Source organism: Muscardinus avellanarius (genome assembly GCF_963383645.1).
Source record: "Muscardinus avellanarius genome assembly, chromosome: 7".
NCBI classification, from domain to species: domain Eukaryota; kingdom Metazoa; phylum Chordata; class Mammalia; order Rodentia; family Gliridae; genus Muscardinus; species Muscardinus avellanarius.
In genome coordinates this window covers 31,089,313-31,111,484 of record NC_137793.1, presented here as the reverse complement: position 1 = coordinate 31,111,484, position 22,172 = coordinate 31,089,313, and the positions used below count along the sequence as shown (strand labels likewise).

At 41.2% G+C, this 22,172-nt stretch overlaps 1 protein-coding gene across 4 annotated transcripts in view; it reads left to right on the top strand.

The window, feature by feature from the left end:
- HTR4 (5-hydroxytryptamine receptor 4) overlaps positions 1 to 22,172 on the top strand; it is a gene marked incomplete at both ends in the record, with an annotated part of 170,308 nt that overhangs the window by 81,470 nt on the left and 66,666 nt on the right. For all 4 annotated transcript variants that reach the window (XM_080698408.1, XM_080698410.1, XM_080698409.1 and 1 more), the window contains one exon: positions 16,116 to 16,269. In XM_080698408.1, coding sequence (XP_080554534.1) covers positions 16,116 to 16,269 — 154 coding nt within the window. The remainder of the gene's footprint in view (positions 1 to 16,115; positions 16,270 to 22,172) is intronic.

Genomic DNA, 22,172 nt, shown 5'->3' with positions numbered 1-22,172 from the left:
CCTGGACACTCTTTATTGGGAGGGCGGGAGGGCATGAAGCACAATCTAAATGTACACCATTTTCAATATGTTCCTCTTATAAATAAAATAAAATAGGGAAAAAAACTTTGCAGAGGATTCACATATTGTTATACTAAGCAAGCATTAAATAAAATATCTCTATAATAGTGAAAAAAATAAAATAAAATACAACTTAAAAAACATTTATTGGAGAAAGCCTTTTCTGATCATCTGGTAGATGTGACCATTCACATCTTCAGAACTTGGTAGCATATTTTAATATAATTTATTTTAATTGATTATTATTGAAGCTTTATTCTTTATTCAACCCAGTTTGTGAACTAGCACTCTAAGTAGGAACTACAATACAGCGGTAAATAAGGCAAACGTCTCTGCACTCACGGAGTGTTGGGGTCGGCCTTTTCCACCTCCTGTTCTATATTATAAGCTCCTGAAGGGCACAGGCATCATGTGCTTCTGGGTGTTCCACTGTGGAGAGCATGGTAGAAGGGGATACAGCAGTCAGACTTCCCTGGTCCTTAATAGGATGCCTCAGAGTATTGCGCTGTACTGTGTCACGCCACTCTTAAGAGGTAATGATACATTGGAGAGCATTTCGAGGATAAAGGGCCTCTACTATTGGTGAAAATCACCTTGTGTAAATCAGAGATTTTAAATCTCAGTGCTATTGACCTGGTAGACGAAATAATCCTTTGTGGAGGGGAGCTGTCCTAGGTGCTATAGAATGTTCAGCAACTGCCCTGACCTCTGTTCACTGGATTCCAGCAGCACCTGGTTTACAGTTGTGAGAAGAGTAAACTATCTGTAGACATTACCAAGTCTCCCCTGATAAGTAATATCACCCATGGCTGATATTTTTATTTGCAGAAAGTTAGACTTCAGAGGAATGTACAAGCTTTCTTCAGAGGGCTGTGAGAAACCATGTAGAAAAAATACAGATAGAAATTTAAAATTCAGCCAGAGGGTAAAGCTGAAAGTTATAGTAAATCAATTTCAGAGAGAATTTTTTCTTTTAATTTGGTCTTCATTATCTTATAGTGCTTTATTTATTTTATTTGGTGCATAGTTTTATATGATATTGGGGTTTAGAGTGACAGAAAAATACATACATACAGCTCTTGGTGCCCTTGCTGGCGGGTCCCTCCCCTCAACCTCCCCTTACATGATTTTTGAGACTAAAACTGGTAATTTCTTATACATTTGTAGCATTATTTTCCTTTATAACTTTACTCTGCCTCCTCCCTTCCCTAATTACCCTCAATAACTCCATTGGAGTCTGCTCTTCTATTTGATATTACCCTTACTTTCAAAGATCTCTCTAGTTTCCACATAAGAGAAAATATAAATATACTTATTTTTTGAGACTGACTATACTTAGTATAATATTCTCATATTCTGTCCCTTTTCCTGTACTTGGCATGACTGTTATTCTTTAATGGCTGTGTAATATTCCATTGTGTGTATATACCAAGGTTTTGTGGTCCATTCATCTGTTGATAGATACCTAGGCTGTTTCCATAATTTGACTATTGTAAATTGTGCTGCTATGAACATGGCCATGAAAATATCACTACAATATTCTGGTTTTTATTCCTTTGGGAAGATTTCCAGAAATTCTATCACTGTGTCATGTGATTGTTTCATTTCCAACCTTCTGAGAAACTTCTGATCTACCTAGTGGCTATACTACCAATACCCACCAACAATGTAATAGCATTCTATTTCCCCACACCTTTACTAGCATTTATTATTGTTTGTGTTCTTGCTGATTGCCATTCTAAGCGGAGTTGAATGGAATTTCAGTGTAATTTTTATTTACATTTCCTGTATTGTTAAAGATGTTGAACATATTCAACTTGGTTGCCTATTTTCGCTTGGGTTTTTTTAGTGTTAGGCATTTTAAATTCTTTGTATATTGTAAATATTAGACCTTTGTCAAATGGGTAGGTGTCAAAGATCTCCAATTCTGTAAGCTCTTTCTGTAGATTATTGATGGTTTTTGCTACTGCACAGAAGGGACATTCTACCTCTGAGCTACATCTTCAGCCCTATTTTTTATTTTATTTTATTTTTTTGTGTGTGTGGGTCTGGGGATGGAACCCAGGGTCATTCGACCTCCGAGCTACACCCCCTGCCCTATTTTTTTATTATTTATTTTAAAACAGGCTCTCACTAAGTTGCAGAGGGCCTCATTAAGTAGTAGCTGAGGCTGTCCGTGAACTATGATCCTCCGGTCTCAGCCTCCCAAATGCTGGGATTACAAGCATGCGCCACCACACCCAGCTCCATTTTTTATTTTATATTTTTTATTTTACGACAGAGTCTCACTAAGTTGTGGAGATTCTTAAATATCTTGGTATGGGCAACTATGCCTTTTTCAATGTCATCCCATAATTCTTGAACTTTTTTTTTTTTTTTTTTGGTGGTGGTACTGGGGTTCCTGGAAGCCCTTCTACCTCCGGACTACACTCCCAGACATATATATATATATATATATATATATAATTTTTTTTTTAAAATTTGGAAACAGGGTCTCTTAAGCCAGAGTAAGTGGCTGGCTTTGAACCTGCACTATCCTCCTGTCTCCGCCTACCAAGTGCAGGGATTACAAGCGTGCGCCACCACGCCCGGTTTCTTGAATGTTTTAATCCTGCTGTTGTGTTGCTTTTTTTCTATATTCATAATTATTTGTTCAGTTTTGAATGTACTATTTTCTAATACTGAGACCATTTTCCATGTGGTCCAGTCTGTTGGTGATAACTTCAATGGATTTCATTATTTAGTCTTTCAATTCATTCAAGGTTTCATTATTTCCTTCACTGGCATAGTTCTTCATATCCTGATTTTTTTTATGATTTCCTTTTTGGAGTCATTCATTATATTGAAAATAAAAATTCTGAATTTTCTATCTGGCATCTTCTGCACCTCTATTTTGATGAGTTACATTGTTAAGGGGGTTCTGAGGATTTGTTGTAGTTTTGGTGGACTTTTTTCACATGGTTCCAGGGATCTTAGTTTTGTAGTTATGTTTCTGGAGTTGCTACTTTCTCTGCAAGTGTATTCTGTGTTGAAATTATCTTTTTATAATGAAATCTGAGATAGAATAAAAATTAGTCTCTTCACGTCTGATTCTTCAATCGGGTGATTAAACTTAGCCCTCACTGCCTCTTTATGTTGGCATATGATCTGGGGTGAATAAAATATTTCCATTGTGTCCACTTTTCCTAGTTATCTCCTCTAGGCTTCTCTGTATGCTGGGCAGGAATTTTTGTCTATTCAGGAAGATCTTCCACCTTCAGTTTGGATGTTTTGTTAATACTTGGAGTGCTGTCTGGAGCTCCTGCTTTATTCAGACTTCTTTCCAGTTTGTGGGGAGTTGAGTCTCTTCTCTCAGTGCTCCCTGTCAGTATACTAGGAGTGTCTGATGGGAGATGATGGCTGATTAGTCTACTCAGTATTTGGTGAAACTAGCTGCAAAGTATTTACTTCATTGAGTCCTGGCTTTGGAGTTCAGAGTCTTCACTCCAGGTTGGGATATTTATGATCAGGTGGATACTTTATTATTTTGTGAAATGAGGGTTAGGGAGAAGGTAGTGGAACAGTAGCAGCCCAAAACAGAAAAACCAGAAGGGGCAAGAAAAAGAAGAGAGACTCTGGTGATATTAATAAAGTAGCAAATGCTCAAGAAGAGAGGAAGAAAAAGAGATAAAACAACGTTTTAAAAAAGTATAGACCCAGATGAAACCAAACTGCAGATTAACCTATAGGTAGACACATCTATATGAACAAAGGGCCAAACTTATAAAGCGATGAAACACCAAAAATATTAATAGTATATAAAAAATAAAAACAAGCAAAACTGACCCTAAAATGCAAAATTAATTAAACAGATTAAAAGTGAATGTTAAGTAAAAATAAAAGAAAGTGGAAAAGAACAAAGCAAGATAAAGAACAAAGAAAATAATGAAAACAGCAACAAAGAAATAAAAATAAGAATTAGAAAGATAAAATTAAAAAGTTAAATGTAAAAAGTTAAAAATTTTTAATTAATGAAGAATTTTAAGCAGAATAATTCTTTTTTTAATCTTCTACTTAGAGTGAGGACTTAGTTTTGTTGGTAGTGAAGTTTCAAGGTAGGAATCCTCTTCTGCTGTATAAAAACTGTGTTTCCTTTGCCCTTTAGTAAGCTGGGTCTAGAAGGATCAAATTAAGATCATTTTTTCAACATTTGTGGAGTCTTCCTTTCACCAGATAGCTTTGATGTTATATTGGATGGATGTGGGGGAATATCCTCTCCTGTCCATAGACCCTGTAATCTTGGTTGCATGACCCAAGAGCACTTTGGGGGATTGTGCTTATGGTGGGTTCCACTCTCCCTTTGTTATATCCAGGAAGGGAATGTTAGAGACACTAATGGTATCTATGGTGGGTTTGGGTCTTATTGTTCTGATGTTCCTCAGACTTTTCTCAACCTAAGCTTGCACCCTTGAAGCTTGGGGACTTGCTGCTATCACTGAGTCTATAGAGGAAGCTGTATCATTTTGCAAAGAGAGCCTGCTAATGTTTCCAGATGACAGTGCCCCTTGATCTGCAATCCGGCTACCTCTGGGGCAGATGCAGCCTCCCATACTACCTCTGGGGGTGATCCCTGACCTATGCTAGTCTATCACAGCTGTGGGCAGACTATAACAGTGGTAATGCTTGCTAGCTTCAACTTCTCCCAACAGTCTGAGATCTGGTCTGTATGGGCTGGTATCCAGAGCTGTGTGCAGGGGGAAGTGGGACTAAGCTTAGCATCCCACTCAAGGAGGTTTAACACTGGTACTGGATCAGTGGGAGAAAAGGGCCCCTAGCTTATCATGGGGAACACTGGTGCTGGGATGTGTACTTTATGTGGTTGCCAGCCAGTCAGCCTGAGGAGACCTGTGTTACTCTGTTCAGCCCAGATGGCACAATGGTATAGGGCCACCTCACTGGCTCTAGCACAGGCCACTTGTGCAAGCACCAGATCCTGGGAGAGGAAGGGGATCTTCACTACACTCAGAGACCATCAAAGCAGGTGTGAGCAGCTTCTATGGATCCCAAGTGGGTGGGAAGGGAAGGGGCTCCACACAGCACTGTTCACAGGACACCTGTACTGGGCAGGTCACCTGGGAAACTGGCACTGGTACAAGCTACTTCTGTGCCTGGGAAACAGTGCATATGTTCCTATGGTGTTGAGGGGGAGGGCCGGGACGTGCACATGGCCTTTGCCTGCCCCACTCGACAGCACACTCACTTAGGCTGTGATTGTAGAGGTCAGTGTCCCTGATTATGATTGAGAGAAAGTTCTGTATCTGCCGCACAGTCAAGCCCTGCCAGGAAGCCGCTTTGCTGTTGTCTGCTCAGTGTATATAAACAAGCTGTTTGTAGGGATCAGAGACTGTTAGCTTGGTTCTTGAATAATTCCAAAGTTGTTCACTGTTCCCACCTTGCACACTTTTCCTCAGAAAGGCCCTTCTTACCGCAGAAGGACAATCCTTTTTTTTTTTTTTTTATTGGTGGTGGTACTGGGGTTTCTGGAAGCCCTTCTACGCTCCAGGCTACACTCCCAGACCTATTTTATATTTTTATTTGGAAACAGGGTCTCTTAAGCCAGCGCGGCTGGCTTCGAACCAGCGCGGTCCTCCTGTCTCCGCCTCCCAAGCATGGGGATTACAAGCGTGCGCCACTGCGCCTGGCTAGAAGGACAATTCTTTACACCAATTTATTTGCAGATCTTCAGGCTTCGCGTCTGTCCTTTCTGCCATCAGACCACCTGAGATTCTTTTAACTTTAGGGCACCCTTAGGTTTAGACTATACTTGATAAGGCTTGGTGATTTACCAAGCTTTAGAAAATACCAGCAGGCTTGAATACACGCCTCATTTTAATGGGCATTTGGGCATTGCATGATTCTGAGCATCCTTCAAGTCCTGATATTCAGTATCTTTGTTGTGAGTCTTTTTAAATTAGCTTGTCAATTTTGAGGCAGCCAAAGTAAATCTCTTGAGGGCTAGGGAGTGGCAATGGAATGAAGAGATAGTGGTCAGGTGTGTTCTGGAGCTCAGTGCCAGCTCAGCTCTTACTATCTGTGGGATCTGGCCAAATTCCTGACTCTGCCGATTTCATCTCTTTGTTTGTAAAAGAGAGCCATTTTTAGTTCATCCAACAAAAGTAGATGTGAAGACTGAATGAGGTAATGCAGAAGAGCCTTTGGTAAGGAAATCAAGAGTAGTTCTTTTTTTTTTTTTTTTTTTTTTTTTGCAGTAGTGGGGATTGAACCCAGAAGCATTCTACCTCCAAGCTAAACCCCCAGCCCTATTTTTTACTCTTTATGTTTTTTTTTTAAACAGGGTCTCACTGAGTTGTAAAGGGCCTCGCTAAGTAGCTGAGGCTGTCCTCTAACTGCCATCTTCTGGTCTCTGCCTCCCAAATGTGGGGATTAGAAGCATGCACCACCATGCCTGGGCAGTAGCTCTTTTTTATTATTATTAACTCACCAGTGTACTTGGGTTTACCTCCCAAAACTTGCAGATTTTACTAGCAACTTATGCCTAGTGGTATGTTCATGATAGGGCATCTTTAGTGTGTGATGAAAAACAGGTTGAATATAAGCCAAATGCAAGAATTAAAAAGCAACTATGATGTATAAAAATCAAGCTGTCAAATTTCTACCCAGTACTAGTTCTATGGACAAATATTAGTATTTTAAGGAAGCTTCATTAGCCAGTTACTTAAATGAAACTCAATTCTTATCAATTTTATTCAGTGATTTTTATTTTTACCTATTTAATTTAAATGAGTGCAGCCTTCAGGAAGATGTCTGCTTTTTCAGATTCTCTGCTTGAAAGCAAAGATTGGAAATATATAAGGAAAGAAACAAAGATATGAAGTGGCTTATTCAAGTGTGCTGCCTTCAGGTACCAGAGTCTTGGTAAAAATACAGAGCACTTAAGTGGACACTATAACTTGGGCTTCAACTAGGAACCTTTTTTTTTTTTGTACTGTAAGCCACTTAAAATCATATTATGTTTCTTATAAGACAGAGCAACAGGATGAAAAAGGCATAGAGGAAAAACTTTAAGTAAAACATCTACTTGGATACAATTACACATTTTTCATATGCATATCCTAAACTAGAAATCATAATTTGGCCAATCTAATCAAAATATAATTTTTTTATGGTACTGGGGTAGAACTCAGAGGAATTCTACTTTTGAGCTACACTCCCAGTTCTATTTTTTATTTTTTATTTTGAAACAGGGTCTCACTGAGTTGCAAAGGGCCTCACTAAGTAGATGAAGCTGTCCATGTATCGCGATCCTCCTGTCCCAAATTCTGGGATTACAAGAGTGCACCACCACACCAGGTGATTACAGCTGATTTTTAAAGACAGAGATAATGGAATTTTGCCCAACCACTCTAGATCTTGCAAGAGTAACTTTCTACAACTGTCTGTGTAAGGGACTGTCACCGCATGCCAACTAAGTCTCCTAAGAAAGGAGCTGTCCAGGCAACTTTATTTCATTGTCCAGAGAAATGAGTGCATATGTAAAAGATATAGGGGGTTGATAAGCTCTATAATACAATCCATAGCATCCCCTCAACGTTGAATTCAAAAAGAAAACATTACCACTAGTTATTTCTCAGTAACAGTGGCTTCTAGTAATATAGAACAATGCAGGTAGGAGTACAGGGCATCTGGGCAGCAGAATGCTGAGGGCTCTTATTGTTCACAGGATGTGCATCGTGCCATGGGGAAATCAGGCAACAACCCTGGACAAACTACACTTAGAAAATAAAGGATTTCTGTTTCAGTCAGTGTCCTCACTGCTGTGACCCTATAAGCCTGACTACTCAACACTTAGAGGAAGGAAGGTTTATTTGCTTGCAATTTTTGGAGATTTCAAGGTTCAGTCCATGTCAGGTTGTATCTGCAGAGCTCAAGATATGGGGGTGGGAATCAAAGAAAGGGGAGAGAAAGGATCTCTTTTCACAGAGACAGCAAGGGAGGAGGAACCATATATAATTTCTATTATTTTTTAGTAAAATATAAATTTATTTAGTGATTTAATTTTATATATATTTTTATTTATTATTTTTTGTAATCATACATCACTTTGGAATACAAGACTTGAGAGGATATACAAGCACATATCATCCAATAAGCCCTCATCCAATCCCCATCCCATTCCTTCCCCCTTCGTCGATCCCATGCTTAATTGGTAATTATCTTTCATATATTTGTTTATGTACCTCATGAGTTTTAAAGAGATTCCATCCTCCCCCATACCCTCCCCTCTGATTGGTCACCTTAATTGCTTCTCAATAGGTCCTTTTCTACTACTCAATCTCCTCCTGTTACCCCTTTCCTCCTAGTTCTTGCTAATTAGGGGAAGCATCTGGATTTTATTTTCTGTGCTATTTCTATGTGCATGCCACATTGCAAGTTCCGATCCCACTCTTGATGGCCCCAGTAGTGGCCTGGCCACCCACCCAGGGGACTTTTATCCCGACCTCGCTGGCTCCAGCACTGGCTTTGCCTCATGGGAGGCCCCGATCCTGGCCTCGCTGGCCTCCGCACAGAACTGACCCCTTGGCTGGCTCCACTCCCAGCCTCAGAGGCCCCAGCACTGGCTTAGCCTCATGACAGGCTCCAATCCCGGCCTCGCTGACCCTGGCACCGGCCTAACCGCTCGGCAGGCTCCTATCCTGGTCTTGCATGTCCCAGCTCCATCCTTGCCTCACAGCAGTTTCCAATCCCGGCCTCGCTGGCCCTGGTACCAGCTTTACCCCTTGGCAGAGTCCGATCCCAGCCTTGGAGGTCCCAGCACCAGTCTTGCCTCATGGCAGGCTCCAATCCAGACCTTGCTGGCCCCAGCACCAGCCTTACCCCCCAGCTGGTGCTGATCCCTGCCTTGGAGGCCTCAGTAGTGGCCTTGCCTCACAGCAGGCTCCAAACCCAGCCTGGTTGGCCCCGTGACTGACTTCACCCCTTGGCAGGCTCCAATCCCAGCCTTAGAGGCCCCAGCACTTGCCATATCTCAAGACAGGCTCCAATCCCGGCCTCGCTGGCCCCAGCACCGGTCTAACCACTCGGCAGGCTCCTATCTAGGCCTCAGAGGCCCTGGCACCAGCCTTGCCTCACAGCAGGCTCCGATCCCAGCCTCAATGGCCCCGGTATTGGTCTAAACCCTTGTCAGGCTCCAATCCTGGCCTCGGAGGCCTCAGCACTGGCCTTGCCTCGCAGCAGGCTTCGATCCCGGCCTCACTGGCTCCAGCACTGGCCTAATGCATCAGCTGGCTCCGATCCCAACCTCGGAGGCCCCAGCACTAGCCTTGTCTCATGGCAGGCTCTGATCCTGGCCTTACTGGCCCCGGCACTGGCCTAAACCCTTGGCAGGCTCCAAACCTGGCCTTGGAGGCCCCAGCACTGGCCTTGCCTCACGGCATGCTCTGATCCTGGCCTCGCTGGCCCTGGCACCGACCTAACCCCTCGGGAGGCTTCGATACCGACCTCGGAGGCCCCATCACCTGCCTTGCCTCACGGCAGGCTCTGATCCAAGCCCCCTCTTCACCCAGCAGATTGTCCCACGTTGCCGAGGTGCGTGGTGGTAGTATTCCACCTCTGAGGTAAATCTTCAAAAGTTCCAGGTGTATTACGTCAGATCTCTGCCTCCCCTGAGTACTTGCCGCTGCCAGTGCGACTGTCTCCACCATTTCAAATCTTTCCCAAGCTCTTTTCCCATACCGCACAATGTCCAGTGTTCCAAAGCATGCGCAACGGTAGCATTCGACCTTTGGGGTAATTTCTTCAGAGGATCAGGGTGGGTTGGATCAGATATATGCCTTTCCCAAAGACAAGTCTCCACCGCCATCTCGGCCACTACTGCCACCACCACGTTCCTCCTAGGTCTCCTCTAGACTCTCTCCTTACAGATGATGTCCAGGATTCTTAAAGATGTAGAGAAGCCTCAGTCCTCCTTCGCGGGGAATTTTTCCAAAAGCTCCAGTTCAGATGTATATGTTTTGTCTGCATCTCCAATATTCTAGCTGCCGCCTCGGCCATCTTAACCCCTCTCAAATTATTTTTCTTTTTTCTTTTCCCTTTTATTTGTAAAAAAGAGAGAAGAGAGTATGTGTGGTTTGGGGAGGATGTGGGTTCAGGCACTTGGTAACGATGGAAATTTTTTTTCATTCCGGGTGTGTGGGGTGGGGGTTGCCTAAGGGTGCCCGCCCATGCCCGCCCACACGCCCAGGGTCAGGGCCTGGCGGCCGGACCTCAGGGTCCTTCCGGGTGGTGAGGGAGTCGCCTAAGAGTGCCCCGCCAGCGCCTGCCCATCCACCCAGGGTCAGGGCCAGGCAGCCCAGCCATATATAATTTCTAAGGTCACATCCCCAGGGACCCATTTTTTTCCAGAAACACCCTACCTGTCCAGCTTATCACCCAGTAAATTTATCAACATGGATTTATATACTGATGAGATTACAACTCATGACTTAGTTATATCAGCTCTAAACATTAGCACATGAGTACTTCAGAGGACATTCTATATCTACCTATAATATTCTTCCCCCAGCCCCTGAAGAATGCATGCGCTTTTCAGAAGGAAGAAGACCATAGAAAGAAGAAATGGGACCAAAACAGGATCAGAATCCAAAAGGGCAAGCATTTAATCTCGGAGGTCTCTTTCTGGCATCTGGGGCACATGGTGAGATGCGATCTCCATGGGGCACTGGCAGCCTATGGCCTCGATGATGGCAGTGGACATTCTACTTTCTCTTTCAGCCTGCCTTCATGAATCAGAGCTTGTTTTCTTTCTTCACAGTCATCCCGTGTTTCTGGCACTTCTAAATCTCAGGGATTTTTTTTTTTTCAATCTTGACTTTACGCTCATAGTTGCACAAACTGCAGTTCCCATTTGGGCCTGCTTACAAGGATTCCAACCCAACTACACATATTTCCTGGCTTCCCAGGCCTTCCTTTGAAATGTGGGGGGAAGACTCCATGATTCCTTTTTTTCCAGCAAAACCAGTATTATGTGAGTGTGGACTTTGACCGCACAAACAGGAAACATAGCCACACTCTCTTTCATCACTGCATCTGAGCCCCTTTAAATCACAGCCACTGGGCTCACCTTCATCATGACCACTGCTGGGCTCACCTCCATCTGGACCAGTGCTTGCCCTGCCTCTGCCTTAATTATATCAACTAAATTATACCCTTGTGACCGAATTATATCAACTCTGACCATTAATATATGACTTTTCAGGGGAAATTCTCTATCTAACCATGACACCTTTCTTTTAAAATCCTCTTCTATAAATTACACTCCCTACCCAAGATAATCCTCTAAATGTGGACCCCTGAACATCTGCTTGAAATCAAAATAATCTCAAGTAAGACAGCTTTCTTCCTTAAATTAGCCAGTTGTCCTGCAACAGGTTTAATTTGGCCTTGTCTCTTTGAAGTTTTGGATTTTTGTGACACTGGAGGACCAACCACACTTCCTGCTTTCTGCTCTTTACTCAACTTCCTGGCACTTGGGTCCAAGCCTCAAATATCATAAGTCACAAGGTAGATAACCTATTTCTTACTTATCCCTCTGTTGCCTTCGTGGGGTGATAGTTGCAGGGGGGCTGCACCTTGAGCTATGAGCTGGAAGTGTGAATAAAACAAGATCTTCCTACTTGAACAAAGTGCATTTTTAAAGGACATCTGCCCTTAAAAGTCATTGAGACTGCTCTATGCGAGGTGGGACTTTGGTTACAAACAACACAGACTGCCTTTACACAACTGTATTAGTTTGCTGAAGCTGTCATAGCAATAGCAGGTACAACAGCCCGGATGATTTAGAACAGAAATGTATTCTTTCAGTTAAGGTAGAAGTCATAAATGAAGGTGTCACCAGGGCCATGTTCTTGCTGAGAACTCTAGTGGAAGGATTCTTCTCTACCTCTCCTTAGTTTCTGGTATTCCTTAGGTTGTTAAGACATTCCTTTCTTCATCTGTTCATCTCCCCATGCACAACTGTCTCCATGTTTAACTTTTCCTTTTGATGAAGGTACTGGTCATATTGGATTAGGGCTCACCCTAAGAATCTCATTTTAATTGCATACCTCTGTATAGTCTCTACTTCCAAATAAGGTCACATTACAGGATAACTGAGGGCTAGGACTTCAACAAGACTTTTGTGGCTAGGAGGACATAATTCAACCCATAACACCAATTAAAGCAAAAATGGGGTTCGTTGGTAAGATATGATGTGGTTGACTTAATAGAAAAAGGTCAAAAGAATGAGGGCCTGAAGACACATATTATAGCATCCCAACGATCTCAGGAACAGGAGCTCAGCCCCAGGCTGCCTGGAGGCTGCAGCTGGGGTTAAGGAGCCTCCATTGGCTGCCCGTCTTTGCATTGCTTCCTATGATGTTGAATTCCAGAAGCGCATTTGATTATATCACATTTTGGGTAGAAAAGTTAGAGTACCATCATTTGCTTTCCCAGTAATGTTACAACAAAAGAAAAATATAAAATTTCCAAAGAATATGACATGCTACTACCTGGAGAAAGGAAGAATGTTAATTGGGAAAAAATACATCCCCTATAGAAGGAAATGAGGAAAAGAGCAAAAATGTTTTAGAAAGCATATTTGATCCATTCCAAATTTATTAGTAACTGTATGTTAATAACATCTAATGATTATTAATGTCACCCTCTAGAAAAATTAACCACTCATCTATAATTTGTCTTTGTTTTAAATCAAGACTACATAGGGAAGTATAGCTAATCATGGTCCTTTCCATTCCTGAGATAGCTTTAGTTTAATTTATGGTTATGTCAATTTTATGTTGAAAAAATAAACTCCTGAGGGAGCCCCTCATCCATTCTTTGGTCTTTTGTTACTCTGCCGTGGTCCAGACCAGCACACCCCACAGGCCTCGCTGGGCACAGGAGGCTTCCTGGCACAGCATGGTAGGCTGCCCCTCATTGCCGTGGATGGAAGGGTGTGTGCTTCTCCCATCCCAGTTCCCAGTGCATCCAGTTCTCTTCTGGGCTGTCCTCATTCCACCCTTTCTCCCTACTTGTCCTACCACCACCGCTTCAGAGGATATAGACATTGTTATGTTAGTTAATGCTTTGAATTAAGAAAAAAAAAGAAGAGGTGGGAGAAATTAACAAAGAGAACTGTAGAAAATTAGGGGCACAAGGAGGAGGCTTATTATTAAATAGCATAAAAATCTTAAAGAATAGACTTTTTGGAATGATCATCTTCTAAGAGCGAGATTCTGTTCTCCATGTGGTCTAATCAGTTGTTCATGCTTTGAATTGAGGCCTTTACTTCATTAATTGCATCCTTTATCTCTTTTTGGCTCTCTCTGAATTCTTTTCGAAGCACCTCTATTATTTCTACAGTTATTTTCCTGATTTGATATTCTAGAAATCTCTGATTTTCTGTTTTATCGGGTTCTGATGTTGTGGGGTTGTGGGCATTTATTGCTCCAGTGTTATTCCTCTTTCCCATGATTTTGGAAGTTTGTGCCTTCTCTGGGTTCTTTCTTTGGGTCACTATGACTTTGCATAAGGTGCTCTGCATCTCGAGTCTGTAGTATCTCTGACCCCACTACTCCTTTACTGGGTTGTTTCAGAGAGTCTCCGACCCAGGGAGTCGATAGAGGCTGCTTTAGACTATGGGGGGTGCCAGGTTGCACGTTCTCCTATGGTGTGATATCTCTGCCACCGCCACTCCCCCACTGGGTTTAGTTAAAAGATTATTATTTCCACCACCAAATGTTCGTGGAAACCTTGTCAAAAATAACTTGACAATATAGGGAAGAATTTAGCTCTAGGCTTTTATTTAACTCCAATAGTTTATATATCTGCCTTTAGAACAGTACTACACTGTTTCAATTATTGTAGCTTTATATGGTTTGAAATCAGAAAATATATATCTTCTAGCTTTGTTCTTTTTCAAGATCGTTTTGGGTATCTAGAATCCATATTCCATATTAGGATAGATTTTTTTCTGAAAAATAAATATATAAATATATGATAGTTTCACCTAAAAAAAAGAAAAAAAATATTCTCTGGTAAGAAAGAAAGCAAAAAGAAATATTGAAATGTTATCTTTAAGTCATCAAAAGCTTGGTATCAGACAAATGAAACTGTTATGTGAAATTATCATTTTTAATTTTGGATAAATTGCTATAATACTAGATGTCAACCACTAAGCCAAGCATGGGAAGGAGGGATGGGGAGGGAATGGGGTGGGGGTTGGGGGGGGGTTGACTGGGCGATGTGTGCATGTATGTCTACAAAAGTTTGTATCCCACTATGATGTATGAATACAGTGCACCAATAAAAAAAAATAAAAATAAGAAGTCTTTAGAAAACCATAAAAAAAAGAATAGACTTAGCCTCCAGCTTGTCTTTTTGTACTTATTTTATTATTCTTCCAAAGATTCAGTTGGTAGACCTACTGTCGAATTTTTGCCTGTTGTTGAATTCTGTGCCATGCCTGGGCACAGATCGGGTGATTTCTAAGGCTGGAATAACATGCAGGAATGGTATGAGAGTTAGGGACTAGGCTCTTAGTACAGCAGGTAGTACCTCTACCTAGAGCTAGAAAGAAAGTTGGTACCGTGCAGAACACAGAAGCAAAGGACAGTGAGCAGTGAGTTCCAAGAGGGAGCTCAGACCTGATAGATAGGGGCATGTGCTCTCAGCATGGGGGAGGAAATATTTGGAAATTAATTTTCTTGGCATCAGAGAAATAATTAAATGGTCTGTCCTAAAGTAATGCATGTGAATTCTGTTCATAAATCTCTGGCTCATATCACTCACTTGGTCCTATCCGACTTAAGGCAGGAAGTGCAAGTGCCCCTATGTGGGACATTGGACATGACATGCTTATCAAACAGCAGTGGTAACTGACTTCAGGAAACTTCAGGTCTCTACAGCAGGCTCTGATTCAGAAAATCCTTGACAGCTGCATTTTAAAAGGGCTTCAAGCTGGGTAGGTGGTGTACGCTTGTAATCCCAGTACTTGGGAAGCTGAGACAGGAGAATCGCGGTTCATGGACAGCCTCAGCTACTTAGTGAGGCCTTCTGCAACTTAGTGAGACCTTGTTTTAAAATAAAAAATGAAGCCAGGCATGGTGGCGCACGCTTGTAATCCCTGCTTTGTGAGGCTGAGACAGGAGGATCACACAGGTTCGAAGCCAGCTTCAGCTACTTAGTGAGGCTCTCAGCAAATTAGTGAGACCCTGTTTCCAAATAAAATATAAAAATAAGTCTGGGAGTATAGCTCGGAGGTAGAAAGCCTCTGGGTTCCACCCCCAGTACCACAAAAAAAAAAAAAAAGAATGAAAAATAGGGCTGGGTATAGCTCAGAGGTAGAATGACCCTAGGTTTCATCCCCAGTACCACAAAATAAACAAATAAATAAATAAATAGGCTTTAAATGAGTCTGATGCAGGAGGATGGAGAGGAATCCCTTTGGGTCACATTTAAAGAGCATAAATACAAATCCCCACCTCAATACAGGCCAATGATTAAGAAAAAAGGACACATTTGAGCTAATAGAGAGCCCGGGTCACCTCAAGTTGTAGTCAGAGTCTCTCCAGGGGCCTGGGGATTGTGGCCCAGAAAGCTGGACAGAAGCTACTAACTGCCCAGGCATGGAGGGGACATTGGAACTATGCCTGATATTGAGAATGAGAAGATTCTCAGGGATGTCCTTCAGACAATGAGATGACCAAAAGGCAGTTATTTTCAGATGAGATCAACAGCATGTTTTTATATTAACAAAAACTCATTGGCCACATGTTAAGGTATGTTATTGTATAATTACTGTTTTCTTTTCTCTGTTCCTTTTTCCCTTTCTCTACCGCCTGCTCTTCCATTTCTCATTATTTTTTCTTTTCTTCCTTTCTTATTATTTAATTCTCTACTTCCTCTCTCATTCTTCTCTTCTCCTCCTCTACATCCTTCTCTGCCCTTCTCCTTCTTATGTTGCTCTCCCCCCTCCTATTCCCCTTGTCCATGACCCCACCCCTCCATTGTCTCCCCAGGTATTATGCCATCTGCTGCCAGCCTTTGGTTTACAGGAACAAGATGACCCCTCTGCGCATCGCATTAATGCTAGGAGGCTGCTGGGTCATTCCCATGTTTATCTCTTTTCTCCCTATAATGCAAGGCTGGAATAACATTGGCATAGTTGATTTGGTGAGTATTCACACAAACCTCACAGGTTTACTGACTTATCAACTTTGCTTGTAATTCTAAATAAATAATAGTAAGCTGTGTGAATATTTCAAGAAAAATTCTGATAGTGGTCTAAGTGACAATTATTTAGAAAGTGTGTGTGTGTGTGTGTGTGTGTGTGTGTGTGTGTGTGTGTAGGATTTGAACCTAGGGGTGGCCTACCTCTGAGCTATGACCTCAGACCTATTTTATTTTTTGTTTTGATCAGAGTTTTGCTAAGTAAATGTTGAAGGTCTTGCTAATTTGCTGAGACTGTCCTTGAACCTACGATTCTCCTGTGTCCGCAGGTACTGGGATTATAGATGTGAGTCACCATGCCTAGCTAGAAAGCTAAAACTTCTGAATGTCTACTGACAGTGTCTTTCCTTCACTGAACTTTAGTCAGAGTCCTCTCAACTCTCTTCCCAATGGGGGCTCAAATGTTGAACTTCCATATACATCTTCACAGTGCTCCATTTTAGCAATAGCCTTGCTAAGTTGGTTTAGCTAGGATCCTCTCTCCTCAGTATCTGATCAAATTCTCATCTTTAGCATCCTAAGGGGCATGTCTGATCACCCTGGTCTGTCTTCAAGAAGATTCCTGCCAGTTTGGTTTTGCCAAGATCCCTCTTTACACTGACGTTTCCTCTTAATAATTTTTCATCCACTTATCCCCAGCATGCTCCTTGTCTAGAAATTCCCACTTTTCCCTGATATATTTCAGAGTTAAGCACAATCTATTGTCCCCTACTGCAAAACCCATCAGAGCAGCCCTTAAACTGATTGTCATAGTACTTTAAAATCTGCCTGACCCCACCCCCTACCACGACCACCTTTTTTGTTGTTGAGATCCCAGGGATGGGACCCAGAGGCACTCTACCATTGAGCTACATCCCCACTCTTGAATTCTGATCATGTTCTATAGGCCCCTGAAAAATCTATGGTGAAAAAAAAATTTAACCCTGATGACATTTAAATCTAATGAGGAGAAAATAAAATGTCTTTTAGGTATTAAACTTTGTTTAAAACAAAACCCAGTAAACAGATAATGAATGATGGAAAGGTGTTATTGTTTTTCATGTGAATTTCACCTTCTTTGGCAAGATATTGCTAAAGCAGCGACCTGCAGGAAATAATAGAATGAACCATGTAAGCATCATAGAGAAAGCATTTCAGGCTAGGCTGCAATTACAAGTTCAAAAGCTCCTGATGGGAAGATGCATGGCCAGTTCAGAGAATACTAGAAACTTCTAAGCAATTAGTAGGAAAAAATATATGTATAAGAGCAGAGGTCAGAGGGTATGCCCAGGGCCAGATTACAATTTTTATTCTAAATGATGGAAGAAACTGAAGAGTTTGTGGCAGAGGAATGAGATTATCTACCCAATATTTCAAGATAATCTCTGTAAAGAATGAATGTGGAGTGGCAGAAAGTAGGGAAAACACCTGGGAGAAAATTGCACCAATCCCAGCAAGTGATTATGGTAACTTGTACTAGGATAATAGTAATCAGAAGTGTTGAGAAACCATCAGATTTCATATATCTTCTCACCTTACAGTTATTTATTGAGCACCTTGCATGTTCAGAAACCACTCAGATGTGTGGATACATTATTGTATAGAATAAATAACAATCCATATCCATGTACAGTTCATAATTCTAGCAAAAAGAGGCAGAGAATAAATGATGCGATAAAAATAAGTAGCCATCTAATTGTTAGGAGATAATTACCATGAACAAAAGGTGGGTGGAAAGTAGACTGCAAAACTAAGGTGTTAGCATTAGCTTTACTGAAGTGACATTTGAGTGAAGCTTTTAAGGGGTGAGGGAATTGGACTTGTGGATATTGCAAAGAAGCATACAGGAGGCAGTAGGAATAGCTTGTGCAAAGGCAAAGAGAAAGAGAGTGCCTAACAGGTTAGTGTGCCTGCTGCAGAAAAAAATGAGGAGGAGAGAAAGCAAAAGTAAAAAATAAATAAATAAAATGGAATGATAATGTAGGGCTTATGGACTACTTTAAGGACATTGGCTTTAATATAAGTGAATTTGGAGCTATTGCAGATGACAAGAATTTAATTGTATTTTAAAATAATCTTCATGTGGGTTTTTCTGTTAAGTAAAAACAAAACAAAACAAAAAAACACAACAGAAAGACAGGAGAGAAATCAGTTACGGTAATCTGACAGGTAAAGGACAGTGGTTCTCCAGCCTCGAAGATAGCAATTTATATTGTGATTTAGAATCTGGGTGTATTTTGAAAATATAACCAACTGGGTTTTCTGTAAGACTGAAAGAAGAGTGTAAAAGGGAAATCTGGGTCAAATATGAGTTGAAGGTTTTGGTCAGAGAAACCAGGCAATTGAAGTGAATGACTATTAATCCAGATGACAAATACCATGGTTGAAGAGACTGATGGAGTGTGGAGAGTTGAATGCTGGGTTTGTAAAACATAAATTTAAGCAAGACATGTAGGTGGAGCAGTTGAGAAAGCAGCTTTATATCAAGTCATGAAGTTTATGGAAGGTCTCAGTTGAACACAAATTAAGAAGGTCTTCTCAGAAATTATCTGCTACTTGAAGCCAGGCATGGTGGCACACACTTACAATCCCAGTACTTGGGAGGCTGAAAGAGGAGGATCACGTGAGTTCGAAACTAGCCTCAGCTGCTTAGTGAGGCTCTCAGCAACTTAGTGAGACTCTGTTTCCAAATTTTAAAAAAATATAAAATAAGTCTGGGAGTGTAGCCTGGAGGTAGAAAGTGCCCTGGGTTTTATCCCCAGTACCACAAAAGAAAAAAAGAAAGAAAAAAGGAAGGAAGGAAGGAAGGAAGGAAGGAAGAAAGGAAGGAAGGAAGGAAGGAAGGGAAAAAGAGAGAAAGAAGAAAAGAATTAGATGCTATTTTAAATCATTGACTAGATGAGGGTCACCTAGGGAATACAAGAGAGTTCTAAGGAATGAAGAGACCATGCATGATGTTTGGAAGGAACAAACCATGAGGAAGAAAACACAAGATTTCTTAAAAGCCAAGTTAGAAACATAATAATTAAGGAGGAGTATTATATTTCTGAATATGATGGAAACTATCATAATCATGACTATAAAGCAGAATGAAATACACTAAATTAAAAACAAAATACGAAGATACAATAAAATACCATTTGGTGGCACTGGAAAATAGCCTCAACAAATAATATTTAAGTAGCTATAATTCCAAAGAGAAACCAAAAGACATCTACTACTTTTCTTTGGGGTTTTTACTGATTTGTGGATAGAAAGCAAGAGCCTTGAGCTTGTGGCTATTTCAGTGAACTAGGAGAATATTCAGAAGGTTGAGGGTGCCAAGATGCCTAGGATTTATGAGACTGAGGTCCTAGAGTGGTGGAAAGTTTAGGGATATGAACTTGGGATTCAGGAGTTTTTTTTTTTTTTCTTAAAGCAGTTGCTTATTCCTAAAGTGAGGATGTATTAGTCTAGAAAAACCAAAAACAAACACACAATTGACTTGGAAGCAGCTGCTGGGAGGTGAAAGCACTGGGCAGTGACTTTAGATGTCTCCTCATGCTGGGAAGGTCTGAGGGCTTGTTGAGGCAGAGCATTCTGGTGAGCACTCCTGGTACTCTAATTGATATGTCCAATAAACCAATTCACAGGAAAAAAGAGAAAACAAAACAAAAAAGGACTAGCTTTAAAAAGGCAGAAAACAGAGCCTACATATGATTGAGGTGTTCTGTCCAGATTCCATCTGCAAGAAGACAATTAAATTCTCTCTGGTGTAGGCTACTGTCAACCAAAACATTGTCATTTGTTGGACCTAATGCCTTCCATTTAATCAAAAGTTACCAGACAGCCGGGCGTGGTGGCACATGCTTATAATCCCTGCGCTTGGGAGGCTGAGACAGGAGGATCGCGCAAGTTCGAAGCCAGCCTCAGCTACTTAGTGAGGCTCTCAGCAACTTAGTGAGACCCTGTTTCCAAATAAAGTATAAAATGGGTCTGGGAGTGTAGCCCGGAAGTAGAAAGCCTCTGGGTTCCACCCCCGGTACCAACAAAAACAACAACAACAACAACAACAAAAAGTTACCAGACATTGCAAACAAACAAACAAACAAACAGGAAGGAAGAGCTGAAACTCAAGAATGTGAGCATAAAACAACAACAGAAATAGTCCCTTAGGCAATCCAAATAATAGAATTCTTAGACAAGAACTTTCAAGTAACTATAGTGGTACTAGGTATTTAACCCAAGGTCTCACATGTGCTAGGCAAGAATGTGGGAAATATAGAGAATTTCATTAGGGGACTAGAATAAAAGAAATAAAGGAAGAAAGAAAGAAAAGAAGAAAGAAAGAAGGAAAGAAAGAAGAAAGAATTCTGTAGCTAAAAACTATATTAAGTAAATATAATGCTAAATTTAATAGATTCAACACAACTGAAAAAAACATCTATAAACTGAAATACAGGTGTGTAGAAAACATCCAGATATACATGCAGGAATAAATGGAAAAAATTAAAATTATGTCATATTTTTCTAGAAGGAGAAAAGAGAATAGTACATTAGTAATATTTGATGGAATAGTGGCTAAGAGTTTTTCAAATAAAATGAAAACCATTAGTAACAGATTGAAGAAATTTTATGAAATCCCAGTGGGTTAAGCAGAGGGAGAGAGGAGGGAGGGAGGAAGAGAGGGAGGGAGGGAGGGAGGGAGGGAGGGAGGGAGGGAGGGAGAGAGAGAGAGAGAGAGAGAGAGAGAGAGAGAGAGAGAGAGAGAGAGAACACTATATCCAGGAGATTTTTTTTTCTTTTTATGATACTGAGGATGGAACCCAGGGGCATTCTGCCTCCAAGCTACATCCTCAGCCATTTTAAAATTTTGTTTTGTTTTGAAACAGGGTTTCTCTAGTTGCTAAGAAAGTTGCTAAGTTGCGGAGGCTGACCTTGGACTTACAATCCATCCTCCTGTCTCAGCCTCCCAAGCACACTGGGGTTAGAGGTGCATGCCACCACACCCAGCTGCTATTCATTTTCTTAAAATGCTAAAATAAAAATAAAAATAGAAAAGAGATAAATCTCAAAAGCAATTAGAGAAAAATTCCAGTTAAATTTAAAGTATAAGTTAAGAGTTAGAGCTGACCCTGCAATCAAATGATGAGAGCAAGAAGACAATAGAGTGACACTGTAGAAAGGCTGAAAACGTCTACAACTTAGATTTCTGTAGCCGATGAAAATGCTCTTCAAAACGAAGACAAACTAAAGGCATTCTCAGGTAAACAAAGACTGAGGGAAGTTTACAGCAGCAAGTTAATACTAAACACTTCTTAAAGGGAGAAACACACACACACACACACACACACACACACACACACACACACACACACACAATCCCAGATTAAAATCTCACAGCAGGAAAGAATGCAGAGAAGCAGAACTGGTAAATATGTGGATATGGGTGGGGATAGAATGAAAGAATATTGGCTATTTTTTTGTGTGTGTGGTACCTGGGATGGAACCCAAGGGGCATTCTACCTCTGAGCTACACCCCCAGCCCTATTTTTTAGTCTTTTTTAAATTTTTGATACAGTATCTCACTGAATTGGGAGAGTCTCCCTAAGTAGCTGAGGCTGTCCGCGAAATGTGATCCTCCAGTGTCCGCCTCCCGAATGCTGGCTTAAGAGACCCTGTTTCCCCAAATAAACAGGTCTGGGAGTGTAGCCCTGAGGTAGAAGGTCTTCCAGGAACCCCAGTACCACCAAAAAAAAAAAAAAAAAAAAAAAAAAAAAAAAAAACCGAAAACAATATAAAAGGCAGGAATGAGATATAAAATGGTGATACGGCGTTTAAGAGCTTTGCATTGCCAGTGAAGTGGTAAATTTGTTAAACTGACTGAA